The sequence below is a fragment of the Tachyglossus aculeatus genome, assembly GCF_015852505.1.
Source record: "Tachyglossus aculeatus isolate mTacAcu1 chromosome 12 unlocalized genomic scaffold, mTacAcu1.pri SUPER_6_unloc_1, whole genome shotgun sequence".
Lineage (NCBI taxonomy): Eukaryota > Metazoa > Chordata > Mammalia > Monotremata > Tachyglossidae > Tachyglossus > Tachyglossus aculeatus.
The window spans coordinates 1,914,443-1,930,715 of NW_024044828.1; the positions used below are offsets into that span (position 1 = coordinate 1,914,443).

Here is a 16,273-nt window from a genome sequence, read left to right on the forward strand (position 1 = left end):
CTGGAAGCCCTCGACAAGCACCTCAGCGAGGCTTACCCCAGAGCCTCCAGTGTGTCGCGTTCCGTGCCGTTTCCGATGACTCGCTCTAGTGTTTTCTGTAGTTTTCCCGGGGTGCTCTCCCCGTTCTCCGCACACAGCGAGGAGGCCTAACCCTCCCAAACCATGTCCGAGGCAGGCGGTGAGCCCGCCGTTCCTGGGAACGGCGTCCACGGGGTCGTATCGAGAGCTTTCTTTCCTCATTCCACTGGCTGGGAAACACGCCCCTACTTGACAAAATCTTTGGGGCTTTTTTGTTGTTGTTTTTTTTAATGGTATTTGTTAGCGCTTACTATGCGCCAGGCGCTGTACTAAGTGCCGGGGTAGATACAGTCTAATCTGGTTGGACACAGTTCCCTGTCCCCTGAAGGGCTCACAAGTCTTAATCCCCATTTCACAGAGGAGGGAACTGAGGCCCAGAGAAGTGAAGTGACTTGCTCAAGGTCACACAGCAGACAGGTGGCAGACCAGGATTAGAATCCAGGTCCTTCTGACTCTCAGGCCTGGGCTCTATCCAATAGGCCACACTGCTACTTCCCAAGCGCTTAGTCCAGTGCTCTGCACACAGTAAGCGCGCAATAAATACGATTGAATGAATGAATGAATGAATGCTAAGCTCCCCTGGGTCCTCCCGTCTCATTAATAATAATAATATTGATGGCATTTATTAAGCGCTTACTATTAAATACGATTGAATGAATGAATGCTAAACTCCCCTGGGTCCTCCTGTCACATTAATAATAATAATAATGATGGCATTTATTAAGCACCTTCTATTAAATACGATTGAATGAATGAATGCTAAACTCCCCTGGGTCCTCCCGTCTCATTCATAATAATAATAATGATGGCATTTATTAAGCGCCTACTATTAAATACGATTGAATGAATGAATGCTAAACTCCCCTGGGTCCTCCCGTCTCATTCATAATAATAATAATGATGGCATTTATTAAGCGCCTACTGTTAAATACGATTGAATGAATGAATGCTAAACCCCCCTGGGTCCTCCCGTCTCATTAATAATAATAATAATGATGGCATTTATTAAGCGCCTACTGTTAAATACGATTGAATGAATGAATGCTAAACTCCCCTGGGTCCTCCCGTCTCATTAATAATAATAATGATGGCATTTATTAAGCGCTTACTATTAAATACTATTGAATGAGTGAATGCTAAACTCCCCTGGGTCCTCCCATCTCATTAATAATAATAATAATAATAATAATGGCATTTATTAAGCGCTTACTATGTGCAAAGCACCGTTCTAAGCACTGGGGAGGTGACAAGGTGATCAGGTTGCCCCCCCGGGGGGCTCACAGTTTTCATCCCCATTTTACAGATGAGGGAACTGAGGCCCAGAGAAGTGAAGTGACTTGCCCAAAGTCACACAGCTGACAATTGGTGGAGCCCGGGGCTTGAACCTCTGACCTCCGACTCCTCCAAAGCCCGGGCTCTTTCCAGTGAGCCACGCTGCTTCTCTTTACCCGATAAAGGCCAAGGAGGGCAGCACCATGGCCCGGTTAGAGGCTAACCCAGAACTTCGCCGCCCCAAAATCACGAGTAGGGGACTGCTCGGAAGTGGGGTTCAAAGGGGGACGGGAGCGTAACGGAAGATAGCGGGTCCCGAAAGAGCAATTTGTCAGCTGTGGGAGTTGGCCGATCTCTCTGGGCACCTGCTCTTTTACCTCTCGCACCACTAGGCCTTCGGCTTCCTGCGCCGGCAGGCCCCCTCACTGTCGTTGGCTCCTAATTCTCCCAGTTGGTCTGGAGCCGGCCGGTTTCCCCTTCGGACCCCCAGAGATGGTTTAGAAACCACCCCTCTTCAGTCTGGACAGCATCCCTGACCTCTCCGTTTCCCTTGGCTGGCCTCATTCTGACGAGTTCTCCTTGCCCTCCCCGATTTTTCCACATCCCTATTAAAACGTAGAGCCCGCATCTCTTATTGATAAAAACGGAAGAACTGTTCGGCAGAGCCCAGGCCGGCTCGCTGTCTGATTGGCCCCCTCCGGCCAAGGGATTTCTAATTTCAGGACAACGCGATTGCCTATCAATATTTGATGGCCCCGTCACGCTCCCTTTCCGGAAGGATTACGGGCATTCGTAAATTATAAATGGTGTCGCGAGCCTTGGCCGGCCGGGTTTCTCGGCCCCGTCGGCTGGAATAGGCCGGGTCTGTGGACGGCTCTACCGCTGGAGGATGACCGGATTGGAGAGGAAGGGAGAGGATTGCTTTGGGGCCGTGGGTTCCTGACCCGGGATGGGTCGGGGACCCCCCGAGGCTCCGCCTGCCAGTTGGAGCACCTCAGCGGATGGAGAATCGTGGGCCTCGATGGGGCCTAGAGACGTCTCCATCCTGACCTCAGGGGACTCTCCTTCCTCCGTCAGATCCCGAAGGTCGGACGGTGAGCGGCGGCGGGGCGGGTGCGCGGACGGGTGATCTCTGCCTCTCTTCCTCCCCAGCTCGGTGTCCGGCCCGGGGAAGTCGGCGACCCCCTGCTCGCTCTACATGAAGGAGCTCCAGGGCTTCATAGCGAGAGTCATGAGCGACTACTTCCGACACTTCGAGTGCCAGGACTTTGTGTTCGACCAGACGGAAGCCATCGCCCGGCGGGCCATCCAGCTCTTCGTCCGCAACGCCAGCCTCCTGCGGCCCCTCGGCGAGGGAGGCAAGATGCGGCTGGCCGCTGATTTCGCCCAGGTAAACGGGGACGCCCGCGGGGCCCCCCGCCCCGACGGACGCCGCTGTCCCCTCGCGATGGCAGCGGCGAACCCTGAGCGAGAGGTCCGGCTCCTCGCAGCTTCCCCGGGCCGGAGAGGGGAGGTGGTAGTTTTGGAACAGCTGAGCGGATCTCAGGACGCCGCGTTCAAGCTAAGCGGTGGCCGGCGACGTAAGCCACCCATTTACCACGCTGGCCCCTGCTTTCCCACCCCGCTCTGCCCCCTCAGTGAGAGTGCAGAGGACCACCCGGCCCCCCCATCGCCGTAGAGACGAGCCTAGATCAGTAAGGTTATCGCAGAAATCCGGACGGTAGCATCTCGCAGTGAAAAACAGCAAAAAAAACGGTGCCTAGCTGGACTTTGGGCAAGTCATGGGTTCTAATCCCGCCCTGCCAACTGTCAGCCATGGGACTTTCAGCAAGTCGCTTCCCTTCTCTGGGCCTCGGTTCCCTCATCTGTAAAGTGGGGATTAAGGCTGTGAGCCCCACGTGGGACAACTTAATCACCTTGTATCCTCCCTAGCGCTTAGAACAGTGCTTTGCACATAGTAAGCGCTTAAATGCCATTATTATTATTATTATTATTATTATTAGCTCAGGGTTTAAAAAAGGTATTCCACTGGGACCAAATGAAGGATAGAGTCTTAGAGCTGAAAGCAAAATTAATCTAGTTGAGTCCCCTTCCTCTCCCACGCGGTCCAGGGGTCTCCTCACTGCCCGCTCTGCCCCGGCCAGGCGGGGAGGATTGACTGGGCGCGGGGCACTGAAGTAAGCGCCTGGGAAAAACAAACAAGTGCCGCATTCATTCTCCCTTCGTAGCACTTAGTACAGTGCTCTGCACACAGTAAGCACTCAGTAAGTACACCAATAGGTCAAATAAATAACAGACCGTACCGTCCGTTTGAAAAGATAATAATAATGGCATTTGTTAAGTGCTTACTATGTGCAAAGCGCTGGGGAGGTCGCAAGGTGATCAGGTTGTCCCATGTGGGGCTCACGGTCTTAATCCCCATTTTACAGATGAGGGAACTGAGGCCCAGAGAAGTGAAGGGGCTTCCCCAAAGTCACACAGCTGACAGTTGGCGGAGCGGGATTAGAACCCATGACCTCTGACTCCATAGCCCGGGCTCTTCCCATGGAGCCACGCTGAATCTGTCTGTAAGCGGTGAGACTGGACACAAGTCCATTCAGCTGTAGTCGCCCAGCTGAACCCAAAATGGAGTCTTCCGGGCTGGTCCAGCAGCGACGGAAAGTTCATTGGGAACGTTAATAATTCAGCCTACTTCCGTGAGGGAAGAATTTTCCGCCTCTTCCCAAGCTCCACAGCTCATCGCAGCAGTTTGCACCTTGGCTAATATTTGTGTTAACGCTCGGTCCGCCTCGAGGGCCGAAGCCAAGGACGCTGGATTTAATCTTTCAAAATGCCCAAGTGCCCCGTGGGGGTTTGCCTCGGATGTCTCTGTAGAAGAGGCAAATGGATGCGGAAAGGCAGCGCCGTTGCATTCGTCTCACGCCTCCGGTAGGTCTGCGAGCAGCGCGACAGGTCGCTCCCCCGACTCCCCGGGGGGTCAGCGCCGGTGACCCCCCCAAGGCTCCATCATGAACGCTCTCTCGTCTTCAATCACGGTCAAGCCGTCCACCCCCTGCCCTCTCCATCCCCGAGTGACGGCGCGGCCGGACGACCACCTTCGCCGCCGGGCCCGTCGGCCCATCTTTCCGACTAGCAGCAGAAATGACGGGCTTGAGTTTCAGTGGCCTAGGGGAACGAGCACAGCCTTGGGAGCCGGAGGACCTGGGTTCTCGTCCTACTTGTCTGCCGTGTGACCTTGGGTAAGTCACTTCGCTTCCCTGACCCTCCGTCCCCTTATCTGTAAAATGGGGATTAAGACAGTGAGCCCCATGTGGGACGGGCACTGTATCCAGCCCGATTATGGAGTAAGTGCTTACCAAATATCAGGATTATCATCATTATTATCATTATTTTTATTATTATTATCGCTGTCCCTGAATGGGGATCCTGCTGGCCGTGACAATAATAATAAAAATAATCATGGTATTTGTGAAGCGCTTACTATGTGCCAAGCACTGTTCTAAGCACGGGGGGAGATACACGGTAATCGGGCTGCGCCACCAAGGGCTCACCGTCTCAATCCCCATTTTACAGATGAGGTAACGGAAGCCCAGAGAAGTTAAGTGACTTGCCCAAGGTCATACAGCTGACAAGAGACGGAGCCCGTGCTCTTGCCACTAGGCCACGCTGGGCTGAGGAGGAGGAGGAAGGGGAGTTGTCAGGTTCACGGGCCATCCGCGCGGCCTTCGGCCCCGAGAACGGGGCTGAATCTCCCTGCAGGCCGGGCTGAGATCCCTGACGGGGGCAGGTTTGGTCAGCTCACCCGGGTTCCTTCACGGTTGTTTTCTGAGAGACCCCGGTCGGCCGGTCGCTAGCCGGCAGCCGGTTCTCTGCGTCCGCCGGAGTTGGGGGGCTCGGGAAGGACCTCCTGCCTTTGATCTTCCAGATGGAGCTGGCGGTGGCCCCCCTGTGTAGACGGGTGTCCGACCTGGGCAAGTCCTACCGGCTGCTGAGATCGTTCCGGTGAGTCCCGCCTTCCCTCCGCCGTCGCTCGGGGACGGGCCTCGGGGTCCGTCGGACAACAGACCCCCGTTCCGAGTTGGGCCCCGGGGGGCATGGGGGACTTCGCTCCATCCCACCCCACGGTGCCCCTCGTTGGTTCTCACGTGGCCCCTTGGGGGCCCGGGGTGCCGTCGGGTCAGGACCGCGTCCCCCTCTTTGGGCCGGGGGGTCTGCCGGGACCTTTGAGGGCTCTGGGGAGCCCTCACGGTTGCCATCCCGGGGGCTGTGTAGACACAACCACCCAGTTGGATGCTCCCTCCCCTGCCCTGCCCTTTCCTGCCGTACCTTTCAGTCTGAAAAGCTCCCCTCCTGCACCCCGTGGGGCAGGCGTGGGAGGGCAGGAAGGGGTCGGGGGACCCCAGAATCACAGAGATCCTGAGGTGACCTTCCCCAGACCCGCCGGTCAGCGGGAGGCAGCCGCCGGCCCACGGCTCTCTGGGCACCTCTTGAGCGGGGTGGGCGCCGGAGACCCCTTTCTGCCCTGTTCTTGCTCCGTCGGCTGGACCCCCAGGGCGGCCGGCGAGGGGGACACTCGCGGTGTCGGCTGGCCCCGGGCCCTTCCTCACTGAGCCTACAGCTCGGCCGCTGTGCCCCCGCAGGCCCCTGCTCTTCCAGACCAGCGAGCACGTGGCCAACAGCCCGGCCCTGGGCGAAGTCATCCCGTTCAGCACCGTGCTGCAGCTGCTCTTCACCCGGGCGCCCCCAGACCTCAAGTCGCCATTCCAGGTACCTGGCAGCTCTCCTCCCCCGGCCGGGGCACCCCTCTACATCCCCGGGCTGAGGCCTCCGCTCCTCCCACCACTTGGGCAGCGGAGGGAGATTATTTCGGCCTCTGGCACCCAGTGTGGCCCCGCTGGCGATCCATCCCCGAGGCCTCGGTGGTTTGGGGCCTGGGGCGGGGAGCGGCCTCCTCCCGGCCCTGACCCGCGGTTGTCTTCGCTGCAGCGGGCCGAGTGGTCCCACGCCCGCTACTCCCAGTGGCTGGATGACCATCCGTCGGAGAAGGACAGGCTGGTTCTCATCAGGTAACCCAGGCCCCGTCGGGACCCGGGGCGGGGCTGTGGGCCGAAAACTCCCCTTCCCACACCATCTCCAACCGGCCCGGAAGCCATCTGATGCTGTTGGCCTTTGGTGGCCGACTTGCACTTCCCAAGCGCTTAGTCCAGTGCTCTGCACACAGTAAGCGCTCAATAAATACGATTGAATGAATGAATGGATACGGAAGGGTGAGAGCACGCATCAGCTCCGCGGAAACAGGGCCTTGGGGGAAGACAGCGACATTCTCACCTCCGTACAGCCAGCCTGGACCTCTGCCTTCTCTCTTCCTCTTCTACACTTCTGATCCTCACATTCAGTCAGTGGTATTTACTGAACGCTTACCTCGTGCAGAGCAGTGTAGTGGGTGCTAGGGAGAACGCGCTACCTGGTAAATGTGATCCTCACCCTCCAGGAACTTCCTCACTGTGCCTGTGAGATCAGCTTCTCTCGATCGTCCTCGCGGCCTGAAACTAATTTCCCCTTTGCACCTCTCCACATCTTCCTAGCCCTTCCCAAGTCGCATCTCTGAGCGGCCTTCCCCAATTAATTTCTCTTCTCCCCCCAATTAGTTCTCCCTCTTACCCTGCAAATATCCCTTCACGGCACTTCTGCACCAACCAAGCACTCATGTGCTCACCTTGGCGCTTTGCACAGATTGATTTACATGGGCTATTACTTAAGCAATCGTCTATATACATACATTTGAAGAGGAGGAGCAGGGTATGTACATATATTTGTACGTATTTATTGCTCTATTTTATTTGTACATATTTATTCTATTTATTTTGTTAATATGTTTTGTTCTCTGTCTCCCCCTTCTAGGCTGTTAGCCCACTGTTGGGTAGGGACCGTCTCTATGTGTTGCCAACTTGTACTTCCCAAGCGCTTAGTACAGTGCTCTGCACACAGTAAGTGCTCAATAAATACAACTGAATGAATGAATGAATGAATGAATGAATGAAAGGACAGGAATGGGGAAGCCAGACAGAGGAGGACTGGCAGACAGAAAGGGAGAGAAGGGCATTCGCTCATTCGGTCGTATTTATTGAGCACTTACTGTGTGCAGAGCACTGTACTAAGCACTTGGAAAGGGCAGGAGGGTGGGACAGGAGGCAAGAGCTGACCAGTGGCCCATTCTCATCGGATCATTTCTAGGTCAGTTGGAGGTTTCGGGGGAGGGGGGGATTCTTTTTCCCGAAGTTTTGGCTTTAACATTTCAACCAGAACTGACCCAGAAAATAATAGCTCCGTGCTCAGGAATTTTGGAATGATAATTATACGGCTGGGTGCAAATGCACCATCGTGAAGCCCGTTATTCCCAACTTGCCTGGTCTGGCCTACCCTACCGGGGGATAACAGGGCACCAGTGGGGAAGAGAGGCAGGACCGGGCTTTCCATCATTCATTCATTCATTCATTCAATCAATCGTATTGAGCGCTTACTGTGTGCAGAGCGCTCCCTGGACCAGTTCGGTGGACAAGGTCGGGCTTAAGGGCATTTAACATCAATAGTGTCGGTCTGTTTCTTCGGTTTTTTGCATCCTTGTTGCTTAGTACAGGGCCTGGCACATAGTAAATGCTTCACAAATGCCATAATCATTATTATTTACCTTCCCTTCAGGGGGGCCCTGGAAGCCTACGTTCAGTCAGTGAGAACCAGAGAAGGCAAAGAGTTTGCACCCGTCTATCCGATAATGATCCAGCTGTTGCAGAGAGCCATGTCCACTCTTCAGTAGGAGGAGGAGGAGGAGGATCCAGACAGTTTGCCGGCTTTCCGCTCCCTCTAGTTTCTGCTCTTGATTGGTACTTTCGGGCCTGCCTGGCTCAGCCCCACCCTAAGGGTCGAAAGCGAAAAGGCAGACCATGCTAGGACTTCGGGGGCCAGGCCGGAGCCGGCGTTCCCGGCATCCCTGTCCTCGGCCTGGCAAGGCGGCTCCGGGCGGGCCGTCCGGCCTCGGGCCAGGCCCGAGGACCGACGATCGCCTTCCAAGGGACCCGGGGCCACGGGTAGCACCAACCTGGCAGCGGCAGATCACACCAGTCCAAGACGGGGAGAAGACGGGACGTTTCCGCTCAACTTCCTCCTGCAAAAATCAGAAAGGCCCGCTCCCCGAGGATGAGGCCCCGGTTAAAACACCCTCTGGGAACCACTTTTCCTTCCTCCAAACGGTTAGTGCCCAGGGATCTCAAATCACTCTGTTGGGGATTGGAACAGAATCACACACCAGAAGAGGTTAAACAATCACACTCTTGCGTTTGACCTTTCCACCATTAACTCTGTCTCTCTCTCGGAAAATAATGGGCGTCTTTCGGCTTTAAGATGATTCAATACGGATGGGGGGCTTGAAAATCCAGCGGCGGCGGCGGCTTCCTGAGTCTGAAACCATTAAAATGTTTAGAAAGATGTTCTCGAGTGTTTTTTCTAAGACCCACACTCCACAGAACGGATTTCTGCTCGTTCCCGAACCCATTCCTGCAGTCTATCGGGTACGAGCGTGCCACACGGATGTCACGTTCTAAGATGCACCAAGATAGCTTCTTTATTTTTTACCATTTTATTTGAAATAACATACAAGAATATAGTGTGCAAAATTTCGGGGTAACATCAAGATGTCCATGAACTGAAATTAATTGTACAGCTGTGATTCTTCACCAGAGGACCCCCCCACCCCCAGGCCGCCCCCCCACAACTCAGGTAAGTGACACGAAAATTGTAAAAGCGGCTCTACTGCTAATGGATTCTACCCTATTCTAACCAGACGGTCGGAGGAAAAAGTAAAGTGCAAATGTTGCACGGCCGATAAGTGCAAAATTCTGGGGCCGCCCTCAGGAGGCCGGGGTGAACCGGGAAGATGGGGGGGTCCGGGGGAGCAAAGGTCAAGGACTCCCGGGGCCCGGATCCCCCCGAAGACCCCAAGAGGTGCCCATCTCACCATCTGGGCGTGGTCGGTGCTAGACAGATTAATAAGCAGAAAGGATCCAATGTATAAACAGCAGTTACGTGTTTTTCTAAACCCCCCCCCCAACTTTTTTGTACATAATAAAACATTTTATACACTTCTCCTCCTCCTTCTAACCGTACTCCGTAGCACCACAGGTTATCGATTTTTCAAGCCTATAATACCTGATAGACGTATATGAAGTTCTGCAGAAAAATAAGGCAATTTGGTTTACGGCGACGACAGGTTCAGCTTACTTAACGCTCTATCGCAGAAAGCGGGTCCTCCCTCGGGCCGTCTCGAGACTCGAGGCTGTCGGTATCGGCCGGGCACGCGTCCACCGCGGGGGGGGGTGGGCCCCCCGCTTCTTCTTAAGCCTGCCGTCCGGTTTCTTTCCGTCAAGTGTCAACAGTTTTGTAGATACTGAGGAGCGGTGAAACTCCGGGTTTAATGTTGCTGCGAACCCTGTGGAGGGAGGAGGACCCCCGTCAGCCGCGAGGGAGGGTGGGCTCGCGGTGGGCCCGCGGACGGCTCATACTAGTAGCTCCCAACTTTTCTGGGACGCCGCTCTTCCCGGCTACTTCACTCTCAAGACCGTGAGCTTGTGGGCAGATTACTGTCATGATCTAATAATCTTTTAGACTGTGAGCCCACTGTTGGGTAGGGACTGTCTCTATATGTTGCCAATGTGTACTTCCCAAGCGCTTAGTACAGTGCTCTGCACACAGTAAGCGCTCAATAAATACGATTGATAATCTACTCTGCCAAGCCCTTAGTACAGTGCTGTGCACACAGTAAGCGCTCGATAAATACGACTGAATGAACGAACCACTCTAGCTTCTTCCGAGGCAGAGCGGGCGCAGGGGGCTGCCAGTTCAGGCCATTGGGAACCTGGGTTTTTTGGGTTTTTTTTTTTTTCTGGTTTTTTAAATTCATTCATTCAGTCATATTTATTGAGCACTTACTGTGTGCAGAGCACTGTACTAAGGGCTTGGGAAGTACAAGTCGGCAACATCTAGAGACAGTCCCTGCCCGACAGCGGGCTCACAGTCTAGAAGGGGGAGACAGAAAACAAAACCAAACATGTGGACAGGTGTCATCAGAACAAACAGAATTAAAGCTAAATGCACATCATTAACAAGATAAATAGACTGGTAAATACGTACAAGTAAAACAGTAATAAATCAGTACAAACATATATACAGGTGCTGTGGGGAGGGGAAGGAGGTAGGGCAGGGGGGATGGGGAGGAGGAGAGGAAAAAGGGGGCTCAGTGTGGGAAGGCCTCCTGGAGGAGGTGAGCTCTCAGTAGGGCTTTGAAGGGAGGAAGAGAGATAGCTTGGTGGCTGTGTGGAGGGAAGGCATTCCGGGCCAAAGGGAGGATGTGGGCCGGGGTATTTTTTAAGCACTTACTATGTGTCAAACGCCATTCTAAGCACTGGGGTACGTACAAGCTCATCAGGTTGGACACAGTCCCTATCCCGCCTGGGGCTCGAAGACGAAGCCCGAGGGAGAAAAGGAGAACTGAGGCATGGAGAAGGGAAGCGACTTGCCCGAGGTCACACAGCAAGCATTATAGCAGCGTGGCTCAGTGGAAAGAGCCCGGGCTTTGGAGCCAGAGGTCATGGGTTCAAATCCCACCTCTGCCAATTGTCAGCTGGGTGGCTCTGGGCAAGTCACTTCATTTCTCTGGGCCTCAGTTCCCTCATCTGTAAAAATGGGGATTAAGACTGTGAGCCCCGCATGGGACAACCTGATTGCCTTGTAACCTCCCCAGCGCTTAGAACGGTGCTTTGCACATAGTAAGCGCTTAACAAATGCCATCATTATTATCAGAATTATAGAGCCGAGGCCCTTGCTCTTTTCACTCTGCTTCTCCCAGGGGAAGGAGGGCTTTCCCTCACTGGGGCCCCCGAGGAGCAGGACGCTGACATACCGAATTGGTTCGTTTCCGTTTCCAACAGTCGGGATTTAGACGCTTTTGTTCTTCAGCCAAGGCCTTGGCTTCTAGTGTGTATATCCTCCTCTCGTCGTTATTCATCTTCTTCCACGTGTCCCCAAGAATCACACTTATGGCTCTGCAAAAACAAGTATTTACAGAACATTCAAGGGAGGAATTTGGTCACTCCCTGACCTGCCTTCCCCAGCCTCCCTGTCAAGCGCTAGGTTTAAAGAAGGAAAAATGACATCATCATCAATCGTTATTTATTGAGCGCTTACTGTGTGCAGAGCACTGTACTAGGCGCTTGGGAAGTACAAATTGGCAACATATAGAGACAGTCCCTACCCAACAGTGGGCTCACAGTCTAAAAGACATCCTCCTGTCCTACCTAGGGAGGGGACAAGGCTCAATTATCACTATGGTTAATAAGAATAAAATAATAATTGTGGTGCTTGTTAAGCGCTTACTATGTGCCAGGCACTGTTCTAAGCACTGGGGTAATCAGGTTGGACACGGTGCCTGTCCCACACAGGACTCACAGCCTTAATCCCCATTTTACAGAAGAGGGAACTGAGCCACAGAGAAGTGAAGCAACTTGCCCAAAGTCACACAGCAGACGAGGGGAGGAGCCAGGATTAGAACCCATGACCTTCTGATTCCCAGTCCCGTGCTCTAGCCACTAGTCCACACGGTTGAGCCCGGGCATTGGGACAGCCCTGCCCCAGGTGTCAAAAGGATGGGTCTCCAGGGGGTTTAAAATCCCCCTCAGATGGAGACCGATGGCCCCCGGTCGGTAGAGAAGCAGCGTGGCCCAGTGGAAAGAGCCTGGGCCTTGGGAGTCACAGGTCTTGGGTTCGAATCCCGCTCCGCCACATCTGCCGTGTGACCTTGGGCAAGTCACAACTTCTCTGAGCTTCAGTTCCCTCATCTGTAAAATGGGGATGAAGACTGTGAACCCCACGTGGGACAACCCGATTACCTTGTATCCCCCCAGCACTTAGAACAGTGCTTTGCACATAGTAAGCGCTTAACAAAAACCAACATTATTATTATTGTTATTATTATTGGAGTCGGCCCGGCTGAGGTTCGAGTTCGAGGGGAAAGGGTCTGGGTGAAGAGCCTTAGTATCAGCGCTCAGTACAGTGCTCCACATACAGTAAGCACTTACTAAATACGACAATACGACAATTGCCCCTTCCTTCCTTTCCCCCTCGTCCCCCTCTCCATCCCCCCATCTTACCTCCTTCCCTTCCCCACAGCACCTGTATATACGTATATATGTTTGTACATATTTATTACTCTATTTATTTTGCTTGTACATATCTATCCTATTTATTTTATTTTGTTAGTATGTTTGGTTTTGTTCTCTGTCTCCCCCTTTTAGACTGTGAGCCCACTGTTGGGTAGGGACTGTCTCTAGATGTTGCCGATTCGTACTTCCCAAGCGCTTAGTACAGTGCTCTGCACATAGTAAGCGCTCAATAAATACAATTGATGATGATGATGATGACAATGAACGAAGAGGCCCCAGGCCAGGGGGCCGACCCTGACTAGGTGGCGGAGGATCCCGGGGTCCGGACGGTGCTAGAGACAGGGGGTATCATTTGCCATCAGTCACGCTTACTGAGTACCTTCTGTGTGCGGAGCACTGTACTAAGCGCTTCAGAGAGTACAATATAACAATCTTACAGACACATTCTCTGCCTACAAAGAGCTTACAGTCCACAGTCCGATCCCCTCTCCCCCACTGACCACTATGAGATTGAGTCAGAGCTGGGCCACCACCAGTGGGACCATGTCTTCTTCGTCCGTACGGCTCCTAATGCCCACTCCGGGGCTAGACTGGAAGCTCGCCATGGGCAGGGAACGAGTCTTGTTACACCGTCAACCCGTACTCTCCCAAGCGCTTAGTACAGTGCTCTGCCCACAGAAAGTGCTCAATGCTGCTGCTGTCAAGGACGACATAGGAGGATGGGCAGAGCGGTCGCCCGCTCTTTCAACCCAATTGGGGGGAGACCCGAAGGGCGACTGGCCCAAGAGGCCAAGGGTGAGGGGTAAGGCCTGCCAGAGGAATAATAATAATAATAATGTTGGTATTTGTTAAGCGCTTACTATGTGCAAAGCACTGTTCTGAGCGCTGGCACCGTTCTAAGCGAAGGCCACCGCACTCAAGGAGGAGAGAAAACCTCGCTACGAACAAGCTACAACCTCATTCTCGGTTCAGATGAGAACAAACTTTAACTTGCCGAACTACAATTCCATTTATCAACTGCCGAGCCATGCGGCAAGACTCTCCGGACGCAGCCCACCCTTCTCTTCCATTGCCAAACAAAATCACCACAGCAACAAGGGTTGGGCGTAATTTAGTGGATAGAGCCCGGGCCCAAGCGTCAGAAGGACCTGGGTTCTAATCTTCCACTTGTCTGCTGGGTGACTTTGGGTAAGTCGCTTCGCTTCTCTGGGCCTGACTTCCCTCACCTGGGAAATGGGATAAAGGCTGAGCCCCATGTGGGTCACAGAGTGAGTCCAACCTCAATAGCTTGTATCCACCTATTGGGCGCTTAGTACAGTGCCTGGCTTAAATACCATGGCTTGCAGACTTCAGGCCACAACAGAGGGTTCCTTCCTTCTAGTATTCAATTGTTCCTTCTCTTAACTCACGCAGCACGGAGACCTGTTAACGACTCCTACCTATTTTTCATGCTGAATTGTTCTGCAGTGACCTTTCCCAACAAAGATGACTCTAAGGTAGAGCCAACCTAGTCACAACTACTATCTCTTCCCCAATCCCGAAATGCTAAGAGGCAGAAACGGGTGGGATCTGCGCCCTCCCGAGTGCTTACTACAGTGCTCTCAACACGGTAAGTGCTCAATAAATACCACCGATGGCTGCATTACCAAGTTCCCCTTCGTTAGAGGGAGGTGAGGTAAGAAGTCTACACCGCCTAGACGATCGGCCGAGATAGCCGACAACCCCCACCCTGTAGGGTGTTGGGAGGAGAGAATCACGGGAACCCACCCTGGACCGTGAGAAAGGAGCATGGAACTGGAAACAAAGCAGTGAAGCACAGGCTGACTTTCCAAAGCTAGTTTTGTTAACGAGAAAAGCCTTGGGGGTTCAAAGTTTCATTTAAGCGAAGGATAAAGACCTGACAACTTAGCTGTAAATACTCTCAAGGTGGACGTTAGCAGTCGCCAGATTCCCTCCAGATAAAAGCCTTATTGCTTTCTGGATTACAGATTTTTATCAGGAATTACGTTCCACGACCCTCAGTGTTTCCCTGGGTCTGAGCAACCACCTTCGAGGTATTTCCTGGGTACCTCTTGGGTGCAGGACACTCAAGTAGACGTCCGGGAGCCCAGAGCCGAAGCAGATAAAGCCTGGGCGCCTGAAGACCCGGGCTCTGCCACTTCCCTGCCGTAGGATCTTGGGCAACTCACTCCGTGCCTCCGTTTCCCCAAACCACAAAACGGAATCGGCAACTGTCCTCCCTCCGGCTTAGACCGTGAGCCTCGTGGGGGGCAGGAACCTGCTCGACCCCAATGCTTAGAACAGTGCGGGACACCTAGGAACTGCTTAACCAATACCATTAAAAAAAAAAAAAATCGGGCTCCCTACTCAGCAGGACCTTATAATCGAGGGGGGAACGATGGCAGGTGCCAACTGTAAGCCTACGAGCAATCTCAATCACTTCCATTCCGATTTCAAATCGGTCATTCCAGCGTGCGGCACCTCTCCCTTGCCAGCCAGGCCGACTCCGTAAGCGAGGGGTCCGTCCCCCCATCGGATCCAGAGACTGGGGGAGGACTGGGTGCGAAAGAGGCCAACTGGACCCGCTGCTCACCGCTCACCGAGCGGCCCCTCCGACCTCCGCGGTGAAGCCCTCACCGATCCCACTGCAGAGGTTCCCGCTTTACCTGTTATCTTTCCCTGGATACATCTGAGTGTATTCAACGCGGTACTTTTTGGCAAACAGCATGAAGGCATTCATTGGTCTTTTACATTTGTTGGGCGAAGCGGCGCTCCCCGGGCGGGCCGGCCCCGAGCCGTGGCTTTTGAGCGCCCTGCTGAACAAAGAATCCGGCGGTCCGCCGGAGACCCAGCTCCTGCCGCAGCCCGCTCGCTCGAAGCCTTGGCTCCGGGGGCCTCCGCCGGAGAGAGAGGCCCGGCGCTGGCGGGCCATGCTGCTCAGCACGTAGACGGCGGAGAAATCCATGGGCGTGAAGTCGTAACTACAACGAGAAGGCGAGTCCCGTCAGCTTTACTGCGCGCTTACTGCGCGCAGAGCACGGAACTGGGCACTTGGGAGAGGATGAGGCTGTTGGTAGACACCATCCCCACCCGCAAAGAGGTTACAGTCTAGAGAGGGAGACGCACAATAGAAATCAATTATCTATCCCACCACCTACATCCCCCCTCCTCATATCCGACCGAAAATTGCCTCTCCCCTCCTTCAAAGCCTTACTGAAGGCCCAACTCCTCCTCTTTTCCCACTCCCTTCTGCATCACCCTCACTGGCTGCCATTATCCATCCCCTCTCATTCATTCAATCATATTTATTGAGCGCTTACTGTGTGCGGAGGAGCACTGTACTAAGCAGCCCCACGGTATTTATGTCCACATCTGTTATTCATTTCCATTACTATCTGTCTTCCCCTCTAGACTGTGGGCGGGGAATGTGTCTGTTTTATTATACTCTCCCAAACAGTACAGTGCTCTGCACACAGTGGGCGCTTGATAAATACCTGTGATAGGGGAGATGGATGGAGGGAGGGGAAGGGAGGGAACACCCTTGGCCATAAATCAGGTGCCGTCAGTGACTGCAAAATGAGGACGGAGCTGCTGAGTTCAAAATCTCCCAGGGCGCCGGAGAAGACAAAAATGCGTGTTGTGTCCCACCGGAAAGAGACCAGCAGACTTCACTGTGGTGTCTACGACAGTGCAAAGCCCGCCCGGCAATCGCA

The 16,273-nt window shown here is 53.8% G+C and overlaps 2 protein-coding genes across 5 annotated transcripts in view; one reads left to right on the forward strand and one right to left on the reverse strand.

Annotated features, from left to right (window-relative positions):
- COG5 (component of oligomeric golgi complex 5) overlaps window positions 1-8,833 on the forward strand; it is a 303,390-nt gene extending 294,557 nt beyond the window's left edge. For both annotated transcript variants that reach the window (XM_038741032.1, XM_038741033.1), the window contains 5 exons: window positions 2,503-2,740; window positions 5,276-5,352; window positions 5,991-6,117; window positions 6,337-6,416; window positions 8,050-8,833. In XM_038741032.1, coding sequence (XP_038596960.1) covers window positions 2,503-2,740; window positions 5,276-5,352; window positions 5,991-6,117; window positions 6,337-6,416; window positions 8,050-8,164 — 637 coding nt within the window. In that variant the 3' untranslated portion in view covers window positions 8,165-8,833. The remainder of the gene's footprint in view (window positions 1-2,502; window positions 2,741-5,275; window positions 5,353-5,990; window positions 6,118-6,336; window positions 6,417-8,049) is intronic.
- A 277-nt stretch (window positions 8,834-9,110) lies between these two features.
- HBP1 (HMG-box transcription factor 1) overlaps window positions 9,111-16,273 on the reverse strand; it is a 41,221-nt gene continuing 34,058 nt past the window's right edge. For all 3 annotated transcript variants that reach the window (XM_038741466.1, XM_038741467.1, XM_038741465.1), the window contains 3 exons: window positions 15,227-15,541; window positions 11,303-11,444; window positions 9,111-9,832 (listed from right to left, as the gene is read on the reverse strand). In XM_038741466.1, coding sequence (XP_038597394.1) covers window positions 9,815-9,832; window positions 11,303-11,444; window positions 15,227-15,541 — 475 coding nt within the window. In that variant the 3' untranslated portion in view covers window positions 9,111-9,814. The remainder of the gene's footprint in view (window positions 9,833-11,302; window positions 11,445-15,226; window positions 15,542-16,273) is intronic.